The sequence below is a fragment of the Ochotona curzoniae genome, unplaced genomic scaffold, assembly GCF_017591425.1.
Source record: "Ochotona curzoniae isolate NIBS_2020 unplaced genomic scaffold, NIBS_Ocur_1.0 contig_50, whole genome shotgun sequence".
In the NCBI taxonomy this organism is placed as follows: Eukaryota; Metazoa; Chordata; class Mammalia; order Lagomorpha; family Ochotonidae; genus Ochotona; species Ochotona curzoniae.
In genome coordinates this window covers 1,878,110-1,902,489 of record NW_024466446.1, presented here as the reverse complement: position 1 = coordinate 1,902,489, position 24,380 = coordinate 1,878,110, and the positions used below count along the sequence as shown (strand labels likewise).

Here is a 24,380-nt window from a genome sequence, read left to right as displayed (position 1 = left end):
GAAAGAAAGAAAGAAAGAAAGAAGGAAAGAAGGAAAGAAGGAAAGAAGGAAAGAAGGAAAGAAAGAAAGAAAGAAAGAAAGAAAGAAAGAAAGAAAGGAAAAGAAAGGAAAAGAAAGGAAAAGAAAGGAAAAGAAAGGAAAAGAAAAGAAAGAACCCACCCACCCACCCACCCACGATAACGAAAGTGGCTGCCTCTGGTACGTGACATCCTGGTAATCAGCTGTTCAATGTGCTGCACGTGTGTGTGGCTCCATGCAGATACCAAATCCGAGCATAGTCAAGAATTAACTCTTCATCTGTTTTTAAAACTATCTCCCCTGTCAGGCAGATGTTACAACAGGTGCGCCTTCTCTGGCAATACATTCCAGCTCTGCATCCCCACAAGGAATGTGCCCAGATTGGGAGCTGTAAGGAAGTGGGGGTTTATGGCATGTCCCTCTTGGGGCACGTGAGCTGGTCTTGGATTGTCAGCCTGACCACTCTCCTCTGTGGAGGTAACTTCCTATTCCTTTCCTCTAAGCATTTTGCTGTCCCAAAGATTTCTACCTGGGACAGATACTGCCACTAGACACATGCACACCCTGTCTGCTCCCCATAAGCTTTCTTACCAGCGTCTAATATTTTACAAGTTATTTTTTTAACCTAATCTTCACCAGACCCTGGTATTATATGGACGTGGAAAAGTTAAGTTTCTTGAACAATGGTATGCTCACCCATGCACTAGGCAGCCCTTTATTTGCCAGAGTAGATCCCTAGTGGCCAAAGCTTCCTTCAGGGCCAGTGCCCGGCTTGAAGGCCTGCCTTCCTGCTGTGGCAGTTCCGGAGGCAGAGCCTGGGATCCTACAGCCACCAGACCTAAGAGGGCCACTGTGCTGGCTCTGGAGGACTGTCTGGGATCCTACAGCCACCAACAGTGGCCCTCTTGGGTCTGAGGCCAGCACTTCTCCCTTAGAAATTCCAGCAATCACACAGTGCAGGAGACCTTCAAACAGGAGTGGGAACTTTCCTTCTCAATGTTGCACCAAAGCCTTTCTCCTCTCCATACATGGCAGTGCTGGGGCTAAGAACCAAGGCACTGCATGCGGAGATGTACAAGTGGACACTTCATTAATGGCACTCTTAGAAGCAGGGCGGGAAGAGGGCAGACAACTGGGTGAGCAGTTTGTCCCAAGTCCTTTGTTTCTCACCTAGAACCGCATGGAAGAGAGCAAGGCCTTGTTCAAAACCATCATCACTTACCCCTGGTTTCTGAATTCATCTGTGATTCTCTTCTTAAACAAGAAGGATCTTTTGGAAGAGAAAATCATGTATTCTCATTTAATTAGCTACTTCCCAGAATACACGGGTAAGTGAACATTCATTTTGGGAATCAGGGTTTGGTGTCTGTCCTGAGAAGGGCCCTGCACACAGGCCTCTGACCAGAAACCCAACTCGCACCCAGTATGTTTCTTTCACAACCAAACCTTTACCCATGCTAACTCCTTTGGCTTTCCCAGAGCCCAGCTGAGGCCACAGCTCCTAGGCAGAGCCTGTTATACCTCTACCTCCTGGGGTACCAGAGCAGTGCCCCCTTGGTCCCTCCTGGCTGTCACTGTCCTGCTCCCTCCCTCAGCTCTCTCTTCAGTCAGTTCTTTAGGCCAGAGACTGCACAACTCATCTTTGCATACCAGCCCTTACACATCCCTCAGAAACAGGTGCACACATTCAGGTTCTTTACACATAAAACCTACTGAGAATGTCTAGACTGGAACCTCTCCACTCTTAAGCCCGACAGCGGTGTTTGGAGAACTCAGGGTGTGCAGCTTTTTCCCCCCTTTTAGCTGCATAACAGAGCCCTCAAGTTTTAAAATCAGACTAAAAATGTTTCCACATTCATTCTTTCCCTTTCACAGCCTACATCTGTCTACTTCCCCCTTTACAATTCCTTTCCCTGATGGCTGCAACAGCTGGGGCTGAGCCGCATGCAGGAGTCTTATCCGGGCCTCTGTGGGTGGCAGGGTTCCACATATGCAGATCATCTATTGCTGCTTTTCCAGGCACAGCAGCAGCAAGCTGAATCCAAGCACAGACTGGAACTCACACTGGCACCCCAACACCAAATGTGCCACCATTTTTTACAGAAGTCACATTAAACTGTAATGTTTACGGGGGGCTAGCACTGTGGTGGGGAAGGCTAAGCCACTTGCCTGTGGTGCTAGCATCCTATTGGGCACTGGTTTGACTCCACTTCCAAGCTGCTGTGCCTGAGAAAGCAACGGAGCAGAGTCCATCTGCAGGGAGGCTCAGAAGCAGCTCCTGGCTTTGGTCTGGCCCAGCCCTGGCTGCTGAGGCCACGTGGGGAGTAAAGCAGTGGACGGAAGACCCATCTTTCTCTGCTTTTCATACATATATTCCTTCAAAATGTGTAGATGCCAGTGGACAATAATTATTTTATGGGTTCATAGTAAAATATGATGCCCCACATTACCTATTCCCTAGAGAGAAAGGCTCACTCTGGGTCGACACGCTGATGAGTCTCCTCCTTCCTCATCAGGTCCGAAGCAGGATGTCAAAGCTGCCAAAGACTTTATCCTGAAACTTTACCAGGATCAGAATCCAGACAAAGAGAAAGTCATCTACTCGCACTTCACGTGTGCGACGGACACGGAGAACATCCGCTTTGTGTTTGCTGCTGTCAAAGACACCATCCTGCAGCTCAACCTCAGGGAGTTCAACCTCGTGTAGGGGCGCCGCCAGCCCACACCAGCCCTCACCCTGCCAGGCCCTGAGGACACCATGCAGCCTGGGCAGAGGGTAACGCAGCGTGCAGGAGTCGTCTGAGTTTAGTTGACTACAACCTTGTAGAACTTTTAATTTTCCAGTTATTTTAATAATTCTACTTTTTTGTATAATTTTTGAATTGGGGATCAACAGGCCACTTTACACTTTAAAAGGCCACTTTGTACTTCTTCATATAAATTAGATTTTAAGTATGTTTATTACAAGGCAGTAAAGCAAGCACAGTTATAGGGGGCTGATAATTTACAGATCCTGCCTTGAGTCTTCTGGGGTTAATCTGGCAAACTTTTCCAAAGGAATGTGAATGGAATAAAAAAATTTTTTTTTAAATCTTGTAAAGCCAATCTAAATTGCTTTTCTCATGCTGCAATATGAGTCCATTCGCATGCCATCAGAAAGGGTTCTGTGTTAACTTTCTAAGCCAAATTAATGTGTTAGTATCGCCACAATCTTATCAAAAACCCAAAGCTACATATGGTAAATGGATTCTAGACAGCATATATGCTGTATTGGCAAAAGTGATACTGTAAACATTAGAATATATATTCAGTGTAAATGACCAGATTTTGTGCACTTATGAAATGGTTACCAGGCCAAACTGTTTAAAAGATGTAATGTAACCCTTGCCAAAATTCTTAAGACCACCTTAGCTTTGCTGTTGGATGCATGCTATGAGAATAGAGCGTTCAGACACCTGCACTGGGCTGTGTCGTGTTTCCTAGAGCTCCAGGTTGACTGACGGCTGTGACCCCTGAGTTAACTCAGGAACAGGCCTCAAGTCTGTATTCACTGTCTGACCTCAGCCTTCCCTTGGTGCTGGGCATGCTGGAGAGTGCAGGGGGTCACACTTGAAGGTACACACGCACACACAACACTCGAGGGACAGGACGCACCTTACCTAAGTCAGCATGCGGACAGACTGGCCCCGACTTCAAACAGCTTCCCTTGCTAACGGTGCGAGAGTGGCAAGTGTTCAGTAGAAACCATACCTGCAGTGCTAAACTCTGACCTTCGTCCTACGAGAGCCGTGTGTGGGTAAATATTCTACCAATGCTGGGCAGCAGCAGTCAGTCACACTTGTCAACATTTGGCACGCTACAGTGGCCTGCCTTGCTAAGCTAGGATTTCCAGCTGATACCCTCCCAGCTTAACAAAGCATAACAGGTTTTGTGACAGAACACTGCCCGTACTCTAGCACCTACCCTGAGTCTTCCTTCCATCTATCAGGCTTCCAGGTTCTCATTCTGGTGGATCCACTGCAGGTACAAAGCTGGGGGAGACTTAACTTATGCTTACAAACAGAAGGTCTACCGTAGCAGCGCTGACATCTGAAAACCAACCTCAGTGGCATGGACAGTGTCCGGCCCCCCACCCGCACAGGGCCTGTAAAATCATTTGGCTTGACCCAGCCAGGCAATTGCAGGTGGGTGGAACTCAAAATTCAAAAAATTGATTGATAGACATTTTTAAAGTTGATAAGTATGTTATAAATAACCAAAAAGGCCATTTGTAGAAAAAAAGGTTTCTTACCTTTGCTAGATGCACTCAGCAGTACATTTTGTGGAACTTGAAAAACTGAAAATCCACCTGAAATGGTAAAGTTCTAGGACTAGTGAGACAATTCTGCACACGAGCCAGACCTGGGGGTGCGGCTCTTCAGGGAGTCTGGAAACACCAACAAACACCAAGACAATGTCCCCTACTCCTCCTCAGGTGACGTTAAGAACCGGCTCGCATTGGCCAATTAATATGCAAAGGGTTCAAGAGAATTGAACCTCTCTGCCATTAGAGAGATTATAAACTTTTTCTTTTGTAATTTCAAGAATTCCATAGCAATGAGCTATTGATTTACACAGCAACCAAGGCACTGCTGCCTTTAAAAAGCTCTGGTTGAGGCAGGGCTGTCAAATAATCATTTAAGGATTATTTAAATGTAACGATGTATTTGCTTACCTTGTGGAAAAGCTGAGCTCTCCTTAGCAGAGGTGAATTAATGTCCTACCGCCACTGGTTCTGTAGTTAGAAATCTCCCCCTGCAGAAGCGCACCACTACACACTGGGGCAAGGAGCAGGACGTGAGAGGGGCACTGCTATACTTTGGGCTCCACTGAGCACTGCCACACACACTGGCTCTTCACAGTGACCTGCTGGGCTGACATGCCACCCACAGGGCTGAAAAAACAAGGCTTTGGGGAGAACTGAGGGAAGCAACGGAAGACTACTGATGATGGTTCTGCTTCTAACTAAAATAAATGCAGGCTGAAGGTCAGAAATTTTAATTGACTCAGTGTATTGGAAATAGACAGGGCTCAACTGGGTAGTTACCTTACCATGCAACCCGTGAAATAACTACCGTTTAAAAATATGTCCTTAAGGAGCATGGCCAGCCAATTTTTACAAAAAAAATAAAAGACTAAATTCCGGTTCAAGATAAAGAACATCACTATAAATATTTGTGTATATAAACTGTCTTAGCAGAATACACAAAATAGGCAGCCGGGCTGAGCTCACACAAAGAAACAGAAAAGAGAAGAATTAGATGCAGAAATTTAAAAAACTAATCAGCATAAATGAAGCTAATTTCACACAGTATATGTGTTCCCAATAAGTCTACATTTGGTCAACATAAACATTAGCAGGAGAAATGCATCTCCCTTAAAGACCGTCCTGTGTAATACATGACTGCACAGCAATAACATTATAACAATCAATTACAACGTATCCAATCGTGTCACAAGTTCCACAGACAATTGCTCAGAGTTCAAGTACAAAATTACTGAACTTGAGAACATTTCTATGTAATCTATATTTTTCTTGAATGTTTTTACACCCCAAAATTGAGATCTTTTGGGTAACCAAGAGGTTTCTTCCCACATGATCCACTTGAAGTATACATCTGATTAGGTGATGTATTACAGCCATCTCACAGGGTTTCTTGTTACAAGGAATACATCAAGGAATCTGAGCGGTTCTAAATGAATGGTGTTCACTGACAGAAAATTTATGTTTTTAGGAAGTAATACAGCAGGAGCCAATCAACCTACAAATTTTGAAGTAACATTTTTCATGCAGCTCTATAAGTAACAAAACTTACCATTTTTTTTGGAAATGCCATGTTGCTTTTAAAAAGAACTAATCCATCATGCTAAATAAATAAAACTGTTAAAATGCCAAAGTTTATTTTATAAAAGAATACAGTGGAAAAGGGTTTCTGTTAGACACAAATACGTTCCCTTGTAATGGAACTGGAAACAGCATTTTCTCAATGTGCTAGTCCTATTTCTAGGGTAGCCCCAAAACTAACACTGCTATTACAATTACGGAGGAAAGAAAAGTGGGGGGACTAAAGTGCACCATTAGCTGTTCTGATGGACAGTTAAAAAGACAGGTTACAATAACCATAACATTTCACCTGATGGATGCTGGCTCGGCTACATTAGCACTGAGACTTAACGTCCGGAAGATCTTTGAGCGCGTTAGGACAGTGGCTGCTCCTGTCTGAGTGCAGGATAATGACACTAGAGCACCAAGGAGACCAGCTCCGATACGCTCTGCACTGAGTCATGCATAAGGAATGCAAAGTGAGTGACATCTTCTTTTTAGAGAAATAAGGAAATTCATTATTTTCTGTTAAAACATACTGTCGGGCCTGGCATGATAGCCGAGTGGCTAAAGTCCTCACCTTGCATGCCCCAGATCCCATAGGGATGCTGGTTCTAATCCCAGCGGCCCCGCTTCCCATCCAGCTCCCTGCCTGTGGCCTGCAAAAGCAGTCGAGGATGGCCCAGTGCCTTGGGACCCTGCACCCACCAGGGAGACCCAGAGAATACTCCGGGCTCCTGGCTTTGGATCCGCACAGCTCTAGCCATTGTGACTGCTTAGGAAATGAATTTGCGAACAGAAGACCTGTTTCTCTTCCTCTCTGTATATCTGGCTTTTCAATAACAATTAAAAAATTAATCTTTAAAAAAACCGTATTGTCATTGGATAGCACCCCTTAGCATCACCGTGGAAAATCAGTAATCTGTCCCTCTAAGAATGTCCACCTATATCAGATTCTCAGTTCTAAGGGCCTAATTAGTCAGAAGGTAAGCAAAGCAAATTCAACTTACCAAAAGGAAAACCACCTTCATTTCCAATACAACTGGGTGGGGCGTCTTGCTGACTGAGGCTTGTAGCCGATCCCAGTGAGTCACGTGAAGGCATCTCTTGCACACATAAATGGTAACACTAACTATCTTATCTTCTGTGCTAAGGACAGATGTCACAAGACTCCTGAACGAGGACCCCACGCTGCTCACAGTCACAGGATGGTCCACGCCCCTGGCAGCAGGCTTTCAAGCTATCCTTAGAATTCAAGATAAGGAGTAAAAACACTTTAAATTGTGATGCATTATACACAGTATAGAGCATTTCACAGAGTATTTCAGGAATTCATATTTACACTTGTTACCTGTTCTACTGGTTCCCTATTTTCTATTTCACTTTTACAATATGCTGGTCTTGAGGTGTTACGTTGGTTTCATAACCTCATACAGGATTAAGAGCTCTAGCCTGGGGGATGGGGGGACCCCCGCACACCGCTGCCCGATGATACTGGTTGCCCTTGAGGAAAGGCAACAGCAGCCCTGGACCTCCGACTGCAGCGACCTCTGTGGGCCGAGGCACCCAGGGTCAGTTGTTCCCATTTCAATCGCTATACTTCAGCCTTCTAAAGGTACCCAAGCAGGTATTCTGTCCCTATCTTTTCCATGCGGAGGCCTACCCAAAGTGGTCACTTGGTATAACATGAAGCACCAAGTACCCATGGCAACTGATAATGAAGGCGCAGAATTATTGGCACATGATCTTTGAATTGTTTTTTCTTACCAGATAGAAACACCGAGTAATACCCTGTTCCTAAGTGAAGAGCTAAGTATTTCTCAGATTATCACTGCTCTTGCTCACTATGGAGAAAAAGATCACTATGATAGGAACTTTCTTACTTGGCTGTAGCCAGTATGGCTGGCTTTAAAGCTTCGGACATTCAAGAGCAAAGGTAGGGCTGCCTAGAGGTGCTGGTGATGATCCCACAGCCAGAACAGAAGCCGCACTAACTGCCCCAGGACAAACCCTGAGAACTTGCTAACCAGGGGAGAAAACTGCCAAATGAAGCCACTGCAGACACACATGTCCTTTGTCTCAGACAGTGTTCTGTGATTTTTAAGAATTTACAGGGTTCTTTTTGTACTAGACATCTAAATTGCTCTTTCTAATAATTCTGCGTTTCTGGAGTTAACAGGGGACATTCTGTCTTAGTTCCACAGAACTAGCACTGGCCAGATTATACACTGTGCTAGAATTAATGGCCTGGGGAATATAGTAAGCAAATAAACAGGGATAGGAAGAAGGCATAAGGACATTTTTCCATAGCAACTATAAACAAAGACACAATGCTATCAAGTATATAGCCATTAGGTAGATTTAATTCAGGGAAAAGTTTATTTTCCAGTCTAGTTAAGGTTCTGGACATGTTACATAAACATAGGACTGCAGAAACAGGCACAGACCCATGAAATTGTAAAATGCTACACTAACAAAAACTGACTCACTGCCTAGTACTCTACTGATTCTTTTTTTGTTTAGAGGACAGTCTTTTAAGAAAACGGTTAAACTGCACACCTTGAAATTGTGGGTCTTCTACCCTGCAGACAGAGGAAGTGATGGGAGGTGATGTGTAAGGAAGAACAAGGGGCATCCCAAGGGGAGGGGAAAGACAGATGCACTGGCTTGCAGGTGCTCCACTCTCAGGAACCATTCCTGCTGCCTTCCAGAGGAACCAAAGATAATCACACAGTTCTCAGACAACCACTGCATCTATCTGCACTAGTTTAGGCCTTTTTACTTTATTGATGGATGTCCAGAGAGTTCTTTTTCTAAGAATGTTGACGTTCAGAAACTGGGGAAGGTAATAAGAAATTTGACTAAAGGCACTGAATGGAATACCAGTAAAGCAACACTTGTAGCTGAGGACACGCTGATGCAAACCTTCTGCCTACCTCTGCTCCTAGGATTCATTTGCTATGAGAGGAGCTCAGCAAGTGAGCATACATACCAGATGCTGGGCAGAGCTCCCGGACAGACACCATCTCAGGGCCAGATCTGTTACCTCTGGGAGGAAGCACACTGGGAACTGAGGCAGCATTTGTAACCAGACAGAAGTTAGGAAGACGCAGCGCAAGGACTGGTCACTGAGATACAATTACAGTCTGCATGCTGTTTATTTGAGCTTTTACAACAAAGCAAGGGTTTGATTAGTTTGAGAATTCCACAACCATTGACTATACAGAATCTTCAATTCCAAAAAGTTTGCAGTAATTTGGCAGCACAGAAGACATGCATGGAATACTCTGTATTCTCAGTAAGTAAGATAATGCATCCATCATTCTCTTGATAGTTCGTAGTGATACATTCATCCCTTTTCAGGTAAAGCAGTTCATTTAATATTAAGGAACAAAGATCTTGGACAAAAACCAAGAAAAATAACCCATGGTCTTATTTTGACTAATATACAGCCCATGATTTGTACTCTGTTGAGCTATACACTTGAAGGAGTGATTTCCACTTGAATAGTTACAAAGAAGGCAAATTAGATATTCTCAACTATTGTGACAGGTTATATTTTGAGGTACATAAATTTATGTAGGCGGTGGGGGGAGGACTGTATGTTTTGAAGCATAATGAATTACAGTCATGACAGTGGGAATTCTGCTTCCTTCAGGTTAAGCTACCAGTGAATGGAAAGTAGGTGTCAGTAAGGCTTCCGGATTTGTCCTGTAAAACCAGTGGTCTATCAAAAAATGACCCAGGTAAACCAAGCCACTCCACGGAGCTGGCTTGTGGAAGTATCTGTAAGGCGTTACATTTCTGAGAGGGACTGTCCCTTTTTGGGTATGATAGCCATTCCTCCAAGCCTTTCCTATTCAATCCATATTATACATTAGCTTTTAATAATCATGGTATATATTAAGTATAATGTAAATTATCCTTTATTTAAAGTATAAGGAAAATAATACTAAAATACTTATTTGTAATGAAGATTTCATGATTTTTAAGAAACTATCTCCAAAGCCACCTTGAAGCCACTGTGGCGATGTCCGATTCACTCGTGTGCTCATTACTCAAGAGCCTGAGCAAGCACGAGCGAAGCTGATGGAATACAAACTCGGAGCACTCCACTCCCCATGGAGACAGTTCACGAGTAAGCTTCTCCACATTACACAAAATAGCCTGGAGCAACAGTTAAGGTTCCTAGAAGACACATTGCTGTGTGCACAACACCACCTCAATTCTGGCCAGATGCAGGACTCACGGGAGATGATCCAGTGCATCTCTGAATGGCTGACTGTTTAATCAGTGTTTCACCTGATTTCTATAAATGTTACCTAGAACACACGGTACTTGGAATTGCCTCTTCCAAATCTCCCAAGCAGGCTTGGGAAGGCACAGTGTTGAAGCTGTGGTTGTTTATTGCTGTGTGTCTTCGGGCTGTGTTCTCCATCAGAGGCTTGGAGAAGGTTCTCTTGCCTCTTCTAGCTTTGTGAGGATCCACTGTGGGAGACATAAGCTCACAGTTACCTCAATTAACTCAACAATGAAAGTAAAAAATAGACGTTCACTTTCCATTTACAGTAGATGTAGGCAGACAGTCAACATAACATTCCAACTGCATAAAAGATCACACATTTAAACTGATAGATGGTCAGGGACAATAGTCCTCAGTATGCTTTGTAAACAGGAATAGGGCCCAGTGCGGAAGCCTGCTGGCTGGAGTCCTTGTCTTGCACGTGCCAGGATCCCGTGTGGCCAACAGTTAGCATCCCGGCTGCCCTGCTCCCATCCAGCTTCCTGCTTGTGGCCCGGGAAAGCAGTGGAGGATGGCCCAAGGCCTCGGGACCCTGCACCCATGTGGGAGACCCAGAAAAGGCTCCTGACTTCAAAGCGGCTCAGCTCCAGCCATTGTGGGTATATCTGACTTTCGAATAAAAAAGTAGGAATTAAGGAATTAATACTTTTCCAAGGGCTTTTGACTTGCATGTTCATCTTTATAAAAAGCAAAGTACACTGAAGCTTCCTGAGGCAAAAGGAAGCTTGGTAGCTGGAAGACACAACGGGCACAGTATGAAAAGACATGTTTGAATGGAACCTGTGTCCATTTTGTTCACACGCAGGACTGTACTGATTGAGTAGTTCCCATGCAGGCAGTCCCACAGCTGCCAGAGCTTCAGATCTTTCAGCATTTTGCATGGTCTCATGATACATTTCTAAATAGGACGCAAATCCAATTCAAACCTTTTTACCAATAATGTCCCTTATTTTGAGGATTCCACGAACAGGTAAGTGTTAGATTTAATACGTAGGAAGGTTCAGTGGAATCGTCTAGGCCTCCAACTTGAGATCCTAGGAAGAATGGCCGTAAGGCAAGTGCAGAGGGAGACCTGGGCTTCACCAGCCTTCTCTGGGAGTCTCTGACAGGAGGAGAGGATTACACACAACCTGGGGTAAAGTCACCCCAGGACTGAATAGATACTTTTTAACAGAGAACCTGAACTAAAGGGCCATGTCCTTCAATAACAGAAAGAACATGAGCTAAAAATCCCATTACTATCATGTTCCACTCTGCCTCCCTGGCGCCGGGGATATGCATATTCAGGCTCTGCTTTATTTCTTTGTAATGAATCTCACTTTGTTTTCTACTACTGAGAATGCCAGCGTTGCCTGATAGTAAAATTGCACAGCATCTGCTAATTTGTCTAAACACGTAGAGTCCCTCTGTCTGGGTCCAAATGTAACTAGAGAAAACCAGGCATGCAGACAGAAACACCGAAGCAAGCACGGGCTTTGGATAGTCTCTTTTCTGCACTGCTCCTGCCTGGGCACAACTATAAAACACACACACCAGTTCACGAAGCTTGCAGTATGGCAACGGCCCCTTTACTTGGAACTGCGTGCATTTCAGTGTCAGCGACAGTGTATCAGTTGAGCTCCATGAGGTCAGAGAGTCAGAGTTTACACTTCCTTCAGCGCCATAATTACCACACTACATGTAAATTCACTGCAGAAATATGTAAAGTTCGGCTGGCCTCCAGTAAAGTGTTGCTGTCAAGAAGAGCAGAGCCAGCTTTTCTGACCGCAGGTCTCACCCCTTCTGCCCTGGCTGCATCATGACACGGTAATGCTTCGCTGGTGCTGCCGGACAGAGCTGCAGCCACGCTCAGAAAAACCAGCAACAGAAGCCCACCCGTCTCCCCCTCGAGCTGACAGGTTAACACAAGAATGAAATAATTTTTGTTGATTTTTTTAAAGCAGATTTACAATTAGGGTTTAGAATAAGACAACACAATTAGTTTTGACAAGTAAGCAGTAGTGTTGAACTGAATCTAGTGGAAAATATATGTTGGAAGCATTATCTAGTTATATATACTAAAATCTGCCAAAATACAACATAAAATAAAAATCCAAACACAATGTGCTATTTTGAAAAGTAGTCCACACACATGACATTGAGTAATTCCTACCTGGTTTAAGAAGATTCATTATATACTTACCCTAGCATCCTCCGAGGTCTTGAAGTTAATTATTTTTCCAAACTCTCTTGCATGGAATACAGACTTTACACGTTCCTGTGATAAGAATGCTAACTTCATTAAAGAGAAAATCCAGTTGCAGAAACACAATGAAGATACACCACATGTTTTTATTAGTCCATGTTTAACATGTCATACAATTACTTTAAAAGATGAGGAATCATGAAGAATCCAGATTAAAAAAAAAAAAACCTACGTTCTAACACATTCATCATTCACAAACCTACGTTGAAGAGCGTAAGGAGACAGAGAGGGTGGGACACGGAAAACAAAGAGCCAGCACACGGTCAGATGCTGACTGACCAAGTCCCGAAACGCTGGCGGGGCGGGAAGGCCAGTCTGGGGACTCTACTACTGCTTTTCCTCTTCGAATAATTTCTCTGACATTTTTGATTATCAGGCCATGGAATCACGGTTCAATCAATCTCAAAAGTAATGAACATTACAGAAATGAACTCATACATATATACATGCATACATGAATTGTAGAGGCATGTATCTGTGGCACTTTAAACCAATCACATAATAAAAATGTAGAAATAGGGTATATGATCATAGGTATTTCTGATTATTTATACTCTTAATATTCTGCTTGGTATCTGGGGGAAAAACTGTCTGAAAGCAAATCCTAAGATCTGAGAGACAAAAAGTGGGACTACAATGAGGATGGCGTTTGTTCCATAGCGATGGGCAGGATCATAGAAGCACAGTGGATGTCTTATTTGCCAGGTAATTCCTACAAGTGATTTAAATATCCAGACAAATTTAGACTAGAACAAATAATCCAAGATTCCTGCCTTCCCAACCCCCAAAAGTCTCAAGACGGAAGGGGAGAAAAATCAAGGAAGTAAGAGCAATGTTATTCCAGCAAGGGAAACACATGAATGAGTAGGGGCTGGAGGAGGGGCCCAAGCTATTATTGGAGACAATGCCATGGCGTGTAGGGCTCAGCCTGTTCCTGGGGTGTCTGAATCCTATATGGGCACTGCTTTAAGTCTTGACTGCTCCACTTCCAATGAGCTCCTTACTGTTGGCTTGGGAAAGCAGCAGAAGATGGCCCAACTCCTGTATCCACTGCACCCACATGGGAGACCTGGAAAAAGCTTCAGACTCCTGGCTTCTGACAGGCCCAACTCCAGCTATTGTGGCCAGCTAGGGAGTGAATTAGTAGATGGAAGATCTCCATCTCTTCTCTCTGTACATCTTCCTTTCCAATAAAACAGAGGGGCTAAAAGCTACTACCACTATTCCATGGATGGGGAAGGCCAGTTCTGTAACTGCACATAGAATGAGGGACCAGAACTTGAAAATATAAAAACGTTATATACAAACATCATCTCTTAAGTCATGTTTTCCTTACTCTGTAAAGATATGAAGGGACTTCAAGAAGTTTGTACAAAATGAAATTAAACATTTCAAATCTAGGAACAGCTTAATACACCTTTGCTGTTATCACTGTAACTGTCATCTAGCATTCTTTTAAGCCTGAGTAACACAGGAGTAAAAATAAACTATACCAAGGTACAGTGTACAGGAACTTAAACAAAAGGTTATTTGTACTGTTTTGTACTGTTTGCAGAGCTACTTTTAAAAAAATGTCTATTGAACCTACCTTTGCTTCGATGCGCAGTCTTCTCCCATGAACAATGAATGGTTCTTTTGTGAATTCGTCAAAACTGTACTGCCACTCACACGTAAGTTGTCCAAAGGTTCCTTTTGTTACAAACAACACTCCACTAGGTGGTCAGGGCAGGGATGGGAAAGAAATCCATTAGACAAACTGCTGCACTTAGAGCCAGTAGGGCAGGACACACATCACTTCCAAGTTAAGTAAATGGGGAATGTTGACTAAGGAAAACTCTATTCTAGACCATAAAAAACTCGTAACTTAAAAGAACTGAAATTTCACATTTATGTTCTTAGATACTAACGGAACTAAACTTTCTACAAACGGCAACAGAAAGGTAACAGGAATATTTCCAAGGTCCTGAAAATTAAGACACAGCTAAATCCATAAATAAGAACTTCAGAGGAGATTAAAATATTTTGATTAGAATGAGAATACTACATAAAATTTAAGAAATAGCAAACACTTACAGAAAGAATTCTTAACTGACATTCTGGAGAACGTTCAGTAATTAATGGCACTTTTTATTAAGGCTCCAAACTCCTAACTTACGTTAGGAACAGGGTTTTCCAGCCACACTGAATAATGTCAACAAGTCCCTTGCTCTGGATTTGTCACAGTAAATTCAAGCCCTACGAATGTTAATTTTACACAGAGACTTAAAAAGCACATAGGCTTTTTATTCTAATCAACTCTTGTTTTCTATCCTGGAGGAAGGAGTCAGTAACTTACAATGCCTACAACAGTTTCCTGTTTGTCCTTCCTTGACAAGTATTCCCAGTTTTTCTTTCTGGTTGTAATATCAATTGTAGATTTCTTTTAATGGACACATTTTAAGTTAGCAGATGAGTTAGAGAAACACAAGTTAGGAGATGAGTCAGACAGACATTTGCTTCCTGGCTGGGATGGAAAAGCAGAAGCAAGGCTTTCTGCTCTTATTTCAGTGTTCTGTCCCTACCTCGTCCTTCACCAGCCTTGCCTCAGAGATCGCGAGGACAAGTCTAGTGATTCCCTGTAGTCCCCAACCAGGTTCAAGGACAGCAGCACATTCCGATGCAGCCCTCACCTGATTCAACAATTCTCAACCCAAACTTGGAAATAAAAACAGTATATGCAAACATCTTTTAACTCATGTTTCCCTTACTTCAAGAAGTTTGTACAAAATGGAATTAAGTTATTTTGGTACACAAACATTTCCAAATCTAGCAATGGCTTAATCCACAGTTGCTATGAACTCGGAGGGTTCCTTACACACGCTGCTTCATTTTAAAAGGTGTATTCAGAAAATTATTTAAAAGACTTGGCAACATACTCCACAGTTGGCTGCTGTTTAACCAGAATGATTCCTACCATTCTGCTACCAATGGGAGGGGGAGGAGTAAGAAAAGAGATTGAAACAATTTGTGAACAGAAGTAACTATTGAATCATGTTATTTTAGTAACTGACAAAAAGTTTCAGGTTAATTAGGGCACAGGCTTCTAAAATGGTAGCTATAAAGACCTCAGTATCCTACACGGAACAAGCTCAAGATCTACACAGCAGGTAACAAAAACTAAGTACAGAGGCATCGTGGGTAGTGGATGCGCTGGCACGTGTATGACTGCACACCCGAGCAGACACGGAATGTTGTAAGAAGGGTAGAAAGGAAGGAAGTGAACGGCTAACTCTGGAAAGGGAACAGGTGCAGCATCATCTGAGATGCAACGAAGATTTACAGGTGTGACTTCCAACACTGTGTGCAAGTCTCTTCTTGGAGCTACACTTTAGCTAAAATAGATAATTTTAGACTCAGAAGTCACTGAGACTTCATCTGTCTTTGGAAAGATTAGAAACGATTGGTAAGTGCAGCAGTCAAGTTGAAGCACTTTTTTAACAGTGAAGAAAGTTACTGCTTTATTGATTACTACTGCTTAGCCCTAACTTCTCCCTCCTTGGGGTCAAGTTTACATACTGCGTGACCCAGGAATCTCCCATCTGAACCTGCACTTGGCTCATTCCTTCCCATGGGTTAGTAATGACTCCTGCATTCTCTTCCTTAGAAGCTACACCAGCATTTATTTTTTTGCATCTAACTTTTCAGCGCTACCTAAAGTTGTCACTGCAGCTGTCCATATAGCGTATGCATCTACTTATGTTAATAAATCTCAATATTTTAATGAATAGATATTATCAAAGGGCTGTTATATCTGGGTTAACCTTTACAGGGGGAAAACTTATCTTTGAAAGCAGATAACTAACGAATGGTTGTACTCAAATGGGTTGAAATACTAACAAATGTGCGTGTTTGCACAGGACCATGTTAATGTGTATGCATGTACAGAACTGAACATGAGCTTGCAGAGTCAAGGACCAGAGCCTCAAGCAATTACATGGAGCAAAACTCGAGTAACAACTTCACCCCAGGAATGGCCATTAATTAACCCTTTATCACATTACATTACAGAAAGCAAGTTACCTTCTGGTTATCATGAACATATCTGTTTTGTTGATCATGACATGGGTAAAGTATTTGTGTTTTGCAAATCTTCCGTTTTCCATGACCTAGAGAGAGAAAGACAGAAAGTAAGAAAACAAGACATTCCATAATGCCTTATTATATTCTAAAAAACATTTTTCAGAGGCCAAGGCATTACTGTATCAAAAACAAACAAGAAGCTTTCACAAGGTCCTTGCTGTTTTTCAAGCAGCTGCTGCACCACTCTGTCCCACATTACTCAGCCACAGCAGGGTCTGTCATTAGATCCTTAGAAGCTGCTGTTATCTTAGTTGAAATTCATTCCAGTGAAGTTTTAAACTACAGTAACCTTATCTTACACAACTGCATGAAAACAGACTTTTTAGTTATTTTTACTGACACATATGTAAACATACGCATCTGATATATTTTTAGTATCGTGCAGTTTGATTCTCGTGAAAGTCCCTATCTGCCTTACAACAAGCTCTCTGCCAGTGTCACAACCCACTGAAGAAGTGGACTCTGCAAAGCGAGGGCTGCAAGGCCTACTCCACATGCAGAACGGTCTCAACTGAGACACTACCTGCAGACTGCTCTGCACAATTCTTTGTCCCAGAAAACAAAAGCGTAACTAGAAAACACAAGTTATTTCAAACGGTCTTCAGTAGCATTGGCTCCAAGGAAGTAGCCACTTGGGTTAACGTGTCTTCCAACCATGCCAGTATTTTAAAAATCTAGTAATTGAACACAAGTATCTTTAAGGTAAGCAACTCAACTGTGACTCTGATTCTTCAACAAGAGGCATGTTAAGGATTTAGCCAAAATGTGAGACATCTTGAAGAAATTTTTTAAAAGTTGAGTTTTAAAAAGTTGTGTACTTCGTACACAAAATTTTTTTGTATCAAAACCTAAAAATATTTGGCTATAGAAGAAAGTTATGTGGTTATTTAATAATCTTGGTATAGAAAGACCACAGAATAGTCTTTACTTTTATTGGTGGCAAAGGTTTAAATAAAACAAAATAGCAGGATTACTCCAAAATATTAATTGCAGGGAAGAGGTTCCTAACCTCAAAGATTATAAAAGAATGAGGAAACTATAACTTTACACGTAGTAGGCAGGACCAATACACATCTTGTATAATCAAAAAGGGCAACAACCATAAACACTCAAAAAAATCAAGTATTATCAGATAATTTACAAAGTACTTAAGTTATAAATTTATAAATGAAGAATCTACATAAAATGGAGGTTTTAAGAAGAGAAATTATTCAAAGAAAAATATAAAATATTAGCAAGGATTAGAAATTATTTACATATGAAACTCAGGTGTGTAAAACCAGCAATCAGTTAAATGCAAAGAAAAAAATGAGCAATAGAAACAAATATTTATATATGTAAATAAGTTTAACAAATAATATACAGAACTTTCATGATAAAAACTATAATGCTTTATGGAGAAATATTTTGAAAATAAAAAGCCATATTTCATTCTTGGATATGAATATTCATTACAATAAAGATTCTATTCATCCCAATATTTGTATCTTCCCAATGGGATCCCAAGAGTGTGATTTCTGGAGGATGGTTGGGAGAAGGGAATTTACTGTGGCAAAATTGTGGTAAAATTTATCTAGAATAAATATGTGGTAACACCCAGTAAATCATGAGAGGAGGAGAAAGCTGACCCTGGGAGACATTCATGCAGCTCACAAAGCTGCAATCAGCAATGAAACGTGTTTGGTACTGGTAACGTCTATACAGACATTCTCTGCAGAGAACAGATCACAGAAATCAACCAACACACAACACAGGACTTTACACAACTCTATATACCTGAAAGTAGCAGATGGTAACATGAGGACCGCCTGTTAAAATTAGCATGCATCACCATCTAAACGGTATGCTGGATAACACTAAACAAAGCCAATTTCTTTTCTAGTCACACCACATTAACCCACAAAATCAATGATTTAAACACACAAAATGACCATAAAAGTCTACAAAGTTACCACATACTCTTGAAATGGGAAAAGGCCAAACAAAATAAAATATACATAAAAAACAGAAAAAATAAGTACACAGAAATTAAACTACTGAATGGCATATACAAGCAAATGAACAATAAAAAATCAAAAGATATATTGGAAAACTGTCACTTTACAGGTACAGAACTAACTTCCTAAAACCTGTATTCAAACAATTTGAAATCAACCAAAGAAAAATGAGTAAACCAACAGAAAAATATACATAATGGATATGAACAGATGGCTTAGCAAGAAAGTACTTCATTAATACATTTTAACCTTCACATAATTTAAAAATCACGGCTCAACTTGAGTTCCAGCTTGTATTTAAACATCAGCTTTGTGTACTGCAGTGGAACCTGTCTTTCACTACACTGCATTTTTCACACTTTAAATCAAACCAACTGCCAACAGTCGCAAAACTGTTTGATAAAAATAAAAGCTAAAAATGTTTTAAAGAGTAATTCAAGCAATATTTTCTAAAATTCATCCGAAACCATAAGTGCAAGCACCTGAAAAATGAATGGATATTATGGTTACACTAATCCACTTTTAAAAAATAATTATCTATTGGAGTGTATATAGTTAAATAAACATCAAAAGCAACTAATTACTGGCCTGTTACTGTTACAAACACGTCAATATTCAATAACAGCAGTATTATAAGTGGAATACAAACTTTTACAACTAAATCCCCAGAAGAATGGAGAGAATGTGACGGCTGATCGGCCAGGATCACATCCTAACACATGGTACAATATACAAATGTCATGCTTTTTAGTCACCATGTTCAGTCTACCTGACTTTACACATTATGTATACCAGAAAAGAAATTCCAGATCTGAGAGGGATGTTATTGTTCACCCAAACCAACCTCTTAATTTACACACCAAGAAATTTAAGGTAAGTGAGATTAGGTAATGTATCTAGTAAATCCATCTAAATCTTCCAAAAATCTTGTGTAATCAGGTTTAATGGTAGTTAAGTCACCTGACTGGGGTTAGCTAAAAAACTTGACTAAGGACACTAGTTTCTGCACTTAGCTACCGCCAATGCTTTTCACTACGCCATGTTAGCTCTGATGGTGTCGGGCATCCCTCCCCACGGTCCCCCAAAACTCTGAGTTCCTAGATACTGATCGTTGCTGAGGCGGAAGGTATGGAGGCTTCCCTTAGCTGACTCTCTACATCAACAGTGTCCAAATCCTTCAGTGCCAGTATCTTGCATTTCTTCTTCCCAAACAGATGCTAGATAGGAATGTTGCTATTACTGATTTGATATCTTTTAAATAAATGTAGAATTACAAAAATCATGGCAAGGAGATACTAATGTAGAACGTTTAAATAAAGATCAAGCTTTGGTTGCAAGTGTTCAAAGTTGTGGCTTACTGAGTTATCCTGTACCCTATTATTAGAGGGCTGGTATTAGACCTTGCTATTCTGTTTCCAATTCCACTCAAGTGCCTGGAAAGCAGATGGTGGCTCGAATATCTGAACCCTGTCACTCATGCTGCGGAGTCAGATGCAATTCCTGACTCCTAGCTTTGGTCTGGCTCAGTCCTGACTGCTGTGGTCACCTGGAAAATTCAACAGTTGAATGAAACATCTCTCTGTCCCTCTGTATTTCAAGTAAATAAATCTGAAAAAAAAAAAGCCTGAAATATGAAGGTATTGACATCTATTTATAAATATGTGCTGGACATAGCATCCAGCACATAACATCTATTTACATACAATTGACTTATCAGTGATACAAAGTAATCTTGACAACAGGATGCTGGACTCTCTGCCACTGTCCCCACAATGATGGATTTGTGATTGCTGATGAACTACAGTATTGCAATAATTTAGGCAAAATCGGTGGAAGGAGGTGGGGGAGGAAGGGACCTGGGGAGGGTTAAGAGAAATCCCAGAGCCTATGGGACTGTATTATAAAATAATCCAGTAAAGATTGACTCCCAAAGAAACTGCTAGATATATCTTGACATTTGAGTGCTGGGCTATTTACTAGTCTTTATACTTAGTGTCAGGACACACTTCAAAAGAACGATGGTCTTGTGACTGCTATTGTGGGACTAAACTACTGTTACAATACAGGGGAAAGCAGCAGGAAGAGGGCCTACGAGAAGCTGGAATGCGAAAACTGAGCCCAAGAAACTGTCTCATGAAAAAGAGGAAAGAGTAGAATTTGTGTAGGTTATATGCAAACACTAAACATTTTCACAAGGGACTTGAACACCCACATGTCTGAGTATTCTCTGGAGACTTGCCATCAATCCTTTATAGATACTGAGAGACTATGGTATACATATTCCAGCTGAGGCAGGGAAGCTTATTTCTATAGTTTACTGGGATATGGATTCAGATAGCACACTTCTTCAATCACTCTAAATGTCACATAATCCTGAAGGATGTCTCCTTGGAAGAGGGGACATACCCTATGTATCTTCTGCGGCAGCTCCTTACTGGAGTGGCTAACACAGCATGCGTGCTTCTAACCCCCTGAGCAAAGCAGCGAAGGACAAAGACAAGCTCATGGGGGAGTGGGCAAGGAATCTTCACTCCCCTTTTCAGGCTGGGATCTGGTGTCAGTGAAGAGTGAAACGCAACTAGCAAATGCTTCAGAGAATTGTGGAATGAATCCAGACATGACATCACATTCTGTCCGTACATTCATGATTAAATCATGGCAATACAAATTCAATTGTATTTTATATATTCTGATGTCAATTTCATAATTCAAAGTAACCTACCATTATTGCAAAAATGTTAACTTCATATAAATTAGCTTCCTCCAGCTAGATTTTTACACTTCATAATCAAGCTCTCCAACTAAGACTCGAAGTACCACAAAAATATGTGAAATACACGACTCTGCAAATGCTTCCCACGGTTATTTACAAGGCTAAATTTTCACTGAAACACCGTCATTGTATTTCACCAGTCACCTTGAGTGGTTAGAAGATATACTTTGAATTTGTAACTAAGGCCTCTTCACTGAAGCAAAAAAATCAAGACATTGCTTCTTTTCACAGACAGTAAACTTCATTTTCATAAGAATGAATGAAGTTTCCAATCTAATTTCATAAGGAACTGTTTCATTAGGTAAGTCAATGTGACCTTTCTTTTACAGGACTTTAGGCCAACCACAACAAAAAAATCAGGCATTTTATCACTTCGGTCCTATAACAGTATCACAGCTCGTGTGCATACATGCACAAATGCACATGTGTGTACACAGATATCTCAAGGAGGTTAACTAAACCATCTGCTGAGTCCTTCACCTGTCCACGGTAACTAGAGGATGCCAAAAGGCCAAGCTCCAAAACACCCAGCAGAGAAATCATGAGCTTTGTGCCAGAATTAAGGATGCTTAGCTTAATTAAGACTGCAGAGTTTCTAATCTAATATTCACTGAATATTAAAAAGGGCAAGCTTAAAAATGTGCTTTCCATTTCTTTTATCGGTAAAATAAAAGGATAGTATTAATTCATCCTTCACATATTTACAAATTTAAGGAATGCAATGACAGCAAACTTTAATGAGACTCAGAAGTCAGATTTGTGTCAAACTATTAGATTAAAAGCAGAATTAAGCAATACACGCCAAATTTGATAACAGAAAATTCAGAGTCTTCCCCTACAAGGAATAAGTACCTCCAGAGAAAGACACCATTTCTATATCGTATTCAGAAACTACTTTTCTTAAATAATTCCTAAAGGTTCTAAGTGGAGCAAAGTATCCCTTGACTCCAGCTATATTTAGCGGAACACACAGCCCCCCGTCCGCATGTCTGTGTCCTTGAAAATGGCATCAGCGAAGCCTGTCTGAGAGCCTTCTGATAAATGAGGTGAAGCCTGACAATTGCATCCAAGTTGGTCAGGTCATCTCCAACTTGCCGGGGTCACAAAGCTGCTCTCTGCAGCTTTCTGGTCCCACCCAGAGGCATCCTTCCGGAGAGGAAGCCCCAGACAAAGAGGGTAGTCCAAGAAACCGCCTACTCCTCACACTCGTCCACTTACTCAAAGTTTCGGATGAAGCAGGAGAAGGGTGTTCGGCACTACTCTGGTGACGTGACTGCTACGTAACCCTTTCTTCCACGTTAGCTGTACTTCTTCGTAAGGAAAAGCAAAGACTGGCGGCTGCAGGCAGTGCTACTAAGGCAGTGTTTGAGGCTAATTAGAAACATCTGTAACTTCTGGAAGAAAACAAATACACAGCAAACAAAAACAGCCTCCCCTCTACAACTTCTATGGGTGAGTATGATATTTTTGTTGAAGGTTCAAAGACACCATGGATAAAATCCACAAATGCCTGAAAGGGTAAAGAATTCACTACTCCTATGGGACAACGGAATTACACAGGAACTACACACACACACACACACACTCTCTCTCATTTTGTTGAAAGATTTTAAGGGGAAGAAATTTTTTTAAAGGTAAAATAAAAAGGCAGAAATATGTCTAGTGAAAAACCTGCTATAGCAGTGATAAAAAGAGAAGGTTCTGTTGGTTCTTTATGTTCTTCATTAGTGCAGATGAACTTCTCCCCACTTATTCTAACAGAAGTTACTAATACTGTTCATAAGAACAAAGGAATAGAAATAATATGCAGATCACAACCGTGAATAAGAAATTTTAAAACAAAACGTATTAGAAATGGTAGGCAGGCAAAGAATATACTGTCTGGTATAATTTCCTATGTGTAGTCACGCACACAATCTCAGTAATTTTTCTGCCTTTTAATTTCATTCTACCACAATCTTTATGAAATATTCTTACATTTGATCTAACAAAATTAAGAGACATGCCAAGTTCTAGTACAAATACTCAGAATATCTTTTAAGTCATAATGTAGTTGGCAGATTGTTGGTAAATCACAATTTCTAATAGAAAAACAAAACAGACTACACATTAAGACCAATCACAGTTGTATCAGACTATCCTAGTTACTCGTTTTTAAGAAACAAAACAATAATATAACGTTTCAATGTTTGAGGTAATTGTTTCTGAATGGCAAGTACATTTTACTAGAAATAGTTATCATTTCTTTGCTAACTATGTGCAATTAAGATTAAACTCAAATTTATAACATATTTTGAATCTGTTTTTTTGAAATATACTATTGCTTTATTATTGGATGGCTGACACAGCATAATCACTAAATGTATCGCACTGACAGGCACATAACTCTGGACCTGAAAACATTTCAGAGAGGTAAAACAAACAGACCCATAAACCTCTGTAAATGAAAACCATCAATTATTCCAATTAGCTCTTTAACACGGATCCACTTGAAATGATATTTCACTCTCCTCTGATTCAGAAATTTGTCTGTATGATGTTGATTGTAATCAGTGCGCTTCATAAATTCAGACATTCAACTACTGGAATTCAAGATGAGACTGTTAGTCTAAATATTTTAAGTTGACTTACATTTTCCTTAAAACTACGAGGACAGAAAATAATATTCTTCTATACACTTATAACTAATACCAGATTTAAAGTGACATACTGAACATCATCAGATTTAAACCTACACAGCCTTTAATCCTTTCAAGCTGTTTCAAACTCAATGGCAGGAAAATCTATGAGATGAAAACCTGAGGCTTCAAGATGTGGTAGAACACCGAGTGCTGTTTGGAATGGTCCTTTCTGACCCCTCTCGCATCACCAAGGGTAACGCACAGCTTCAGTCAGGGAGGTGAGCAGTCAGCACGGCAGGGACCTTCTGCAGTGGGTCCTACAGAGAACACTGACGTCTCACACATGCTAACAGCAATACATTCAAGATGTTCTGAATGATTTCAAGAGCCAAAATGTATCAAATGCTAAAGAAAACAAATTTAACTTTATTCTCTATAAGG

General features: G+C 41.1%; 2 protein-coding genes across 7 annotated transcripts in view; one reads left to right on the top strand and one right to left on the bottom strand.

Moving 5' to 3' along the window:
* The window catches only part of GNA14 (G protein subunit alpha 14), a 101,370-nt gene extending 95,227 nt beyond the window's left edge, over nucleotides 1-6,143 (top strand). For all 4 annotated transcript variants that reach the window (XM_040988788.1, XM_040988787.1, XM_040988786.1 and 1 more), the window contains 2 exons: nucleotides 1,193-1,346; nucleotides 2,535-6,143. In XM_040988788.1, coding sequence (XP_040844722.1) covers nucleotides 1,193-1,346; nucleotides 2,535-2,725 — 345 coding nt within the window. In that variant the 3' untranslated portion in view covers nucleotides 2,726-6,143. The remainder of the gene's footprint in view (nucleotides 1-1,192; nucleotides 1,347-2,534) is intronic.
* Nucleotides 6,144-9,020: 2,877 nt separating this feature from the next.
* Nucleotides 9,021-24,380, bottom strand: part of VPS13A (vacuolar protein sorting 13 homolog A) — a 118,219-nt gene continuing 102,859 nt past the window's right edge. For all 3 annotated transcript variants that reach the window (XM_040988780.1, XM_040988781.1, XM_040988782.1), the window contains 4 exons: nucleotides 16,489-16,574; nucleotides 14,018-14,141; nucleotides 12,367-12,441; nucleotides 9,021-10,369 (listed from right to left, as the gene is read on the bottom strand). In XM_040988780.1, the coding sequence (XP_040844714.1) occupies nucleotides 10,319-10,369; nucleotides 12,367-12,441; nucleotides 14,018-14,141; nucleotides 16,489-16,574 (336 nt within the window). In that variant the 3' untranslated portion in view covers nucleotides 9,021-10,318. The remainder of the gene's footprint in view (nucleotides 10,370-12,366; nucleotides 12,442-14,017; nucleotides 14,142-16,488; nucleotides 16,575-24,380) is intronic.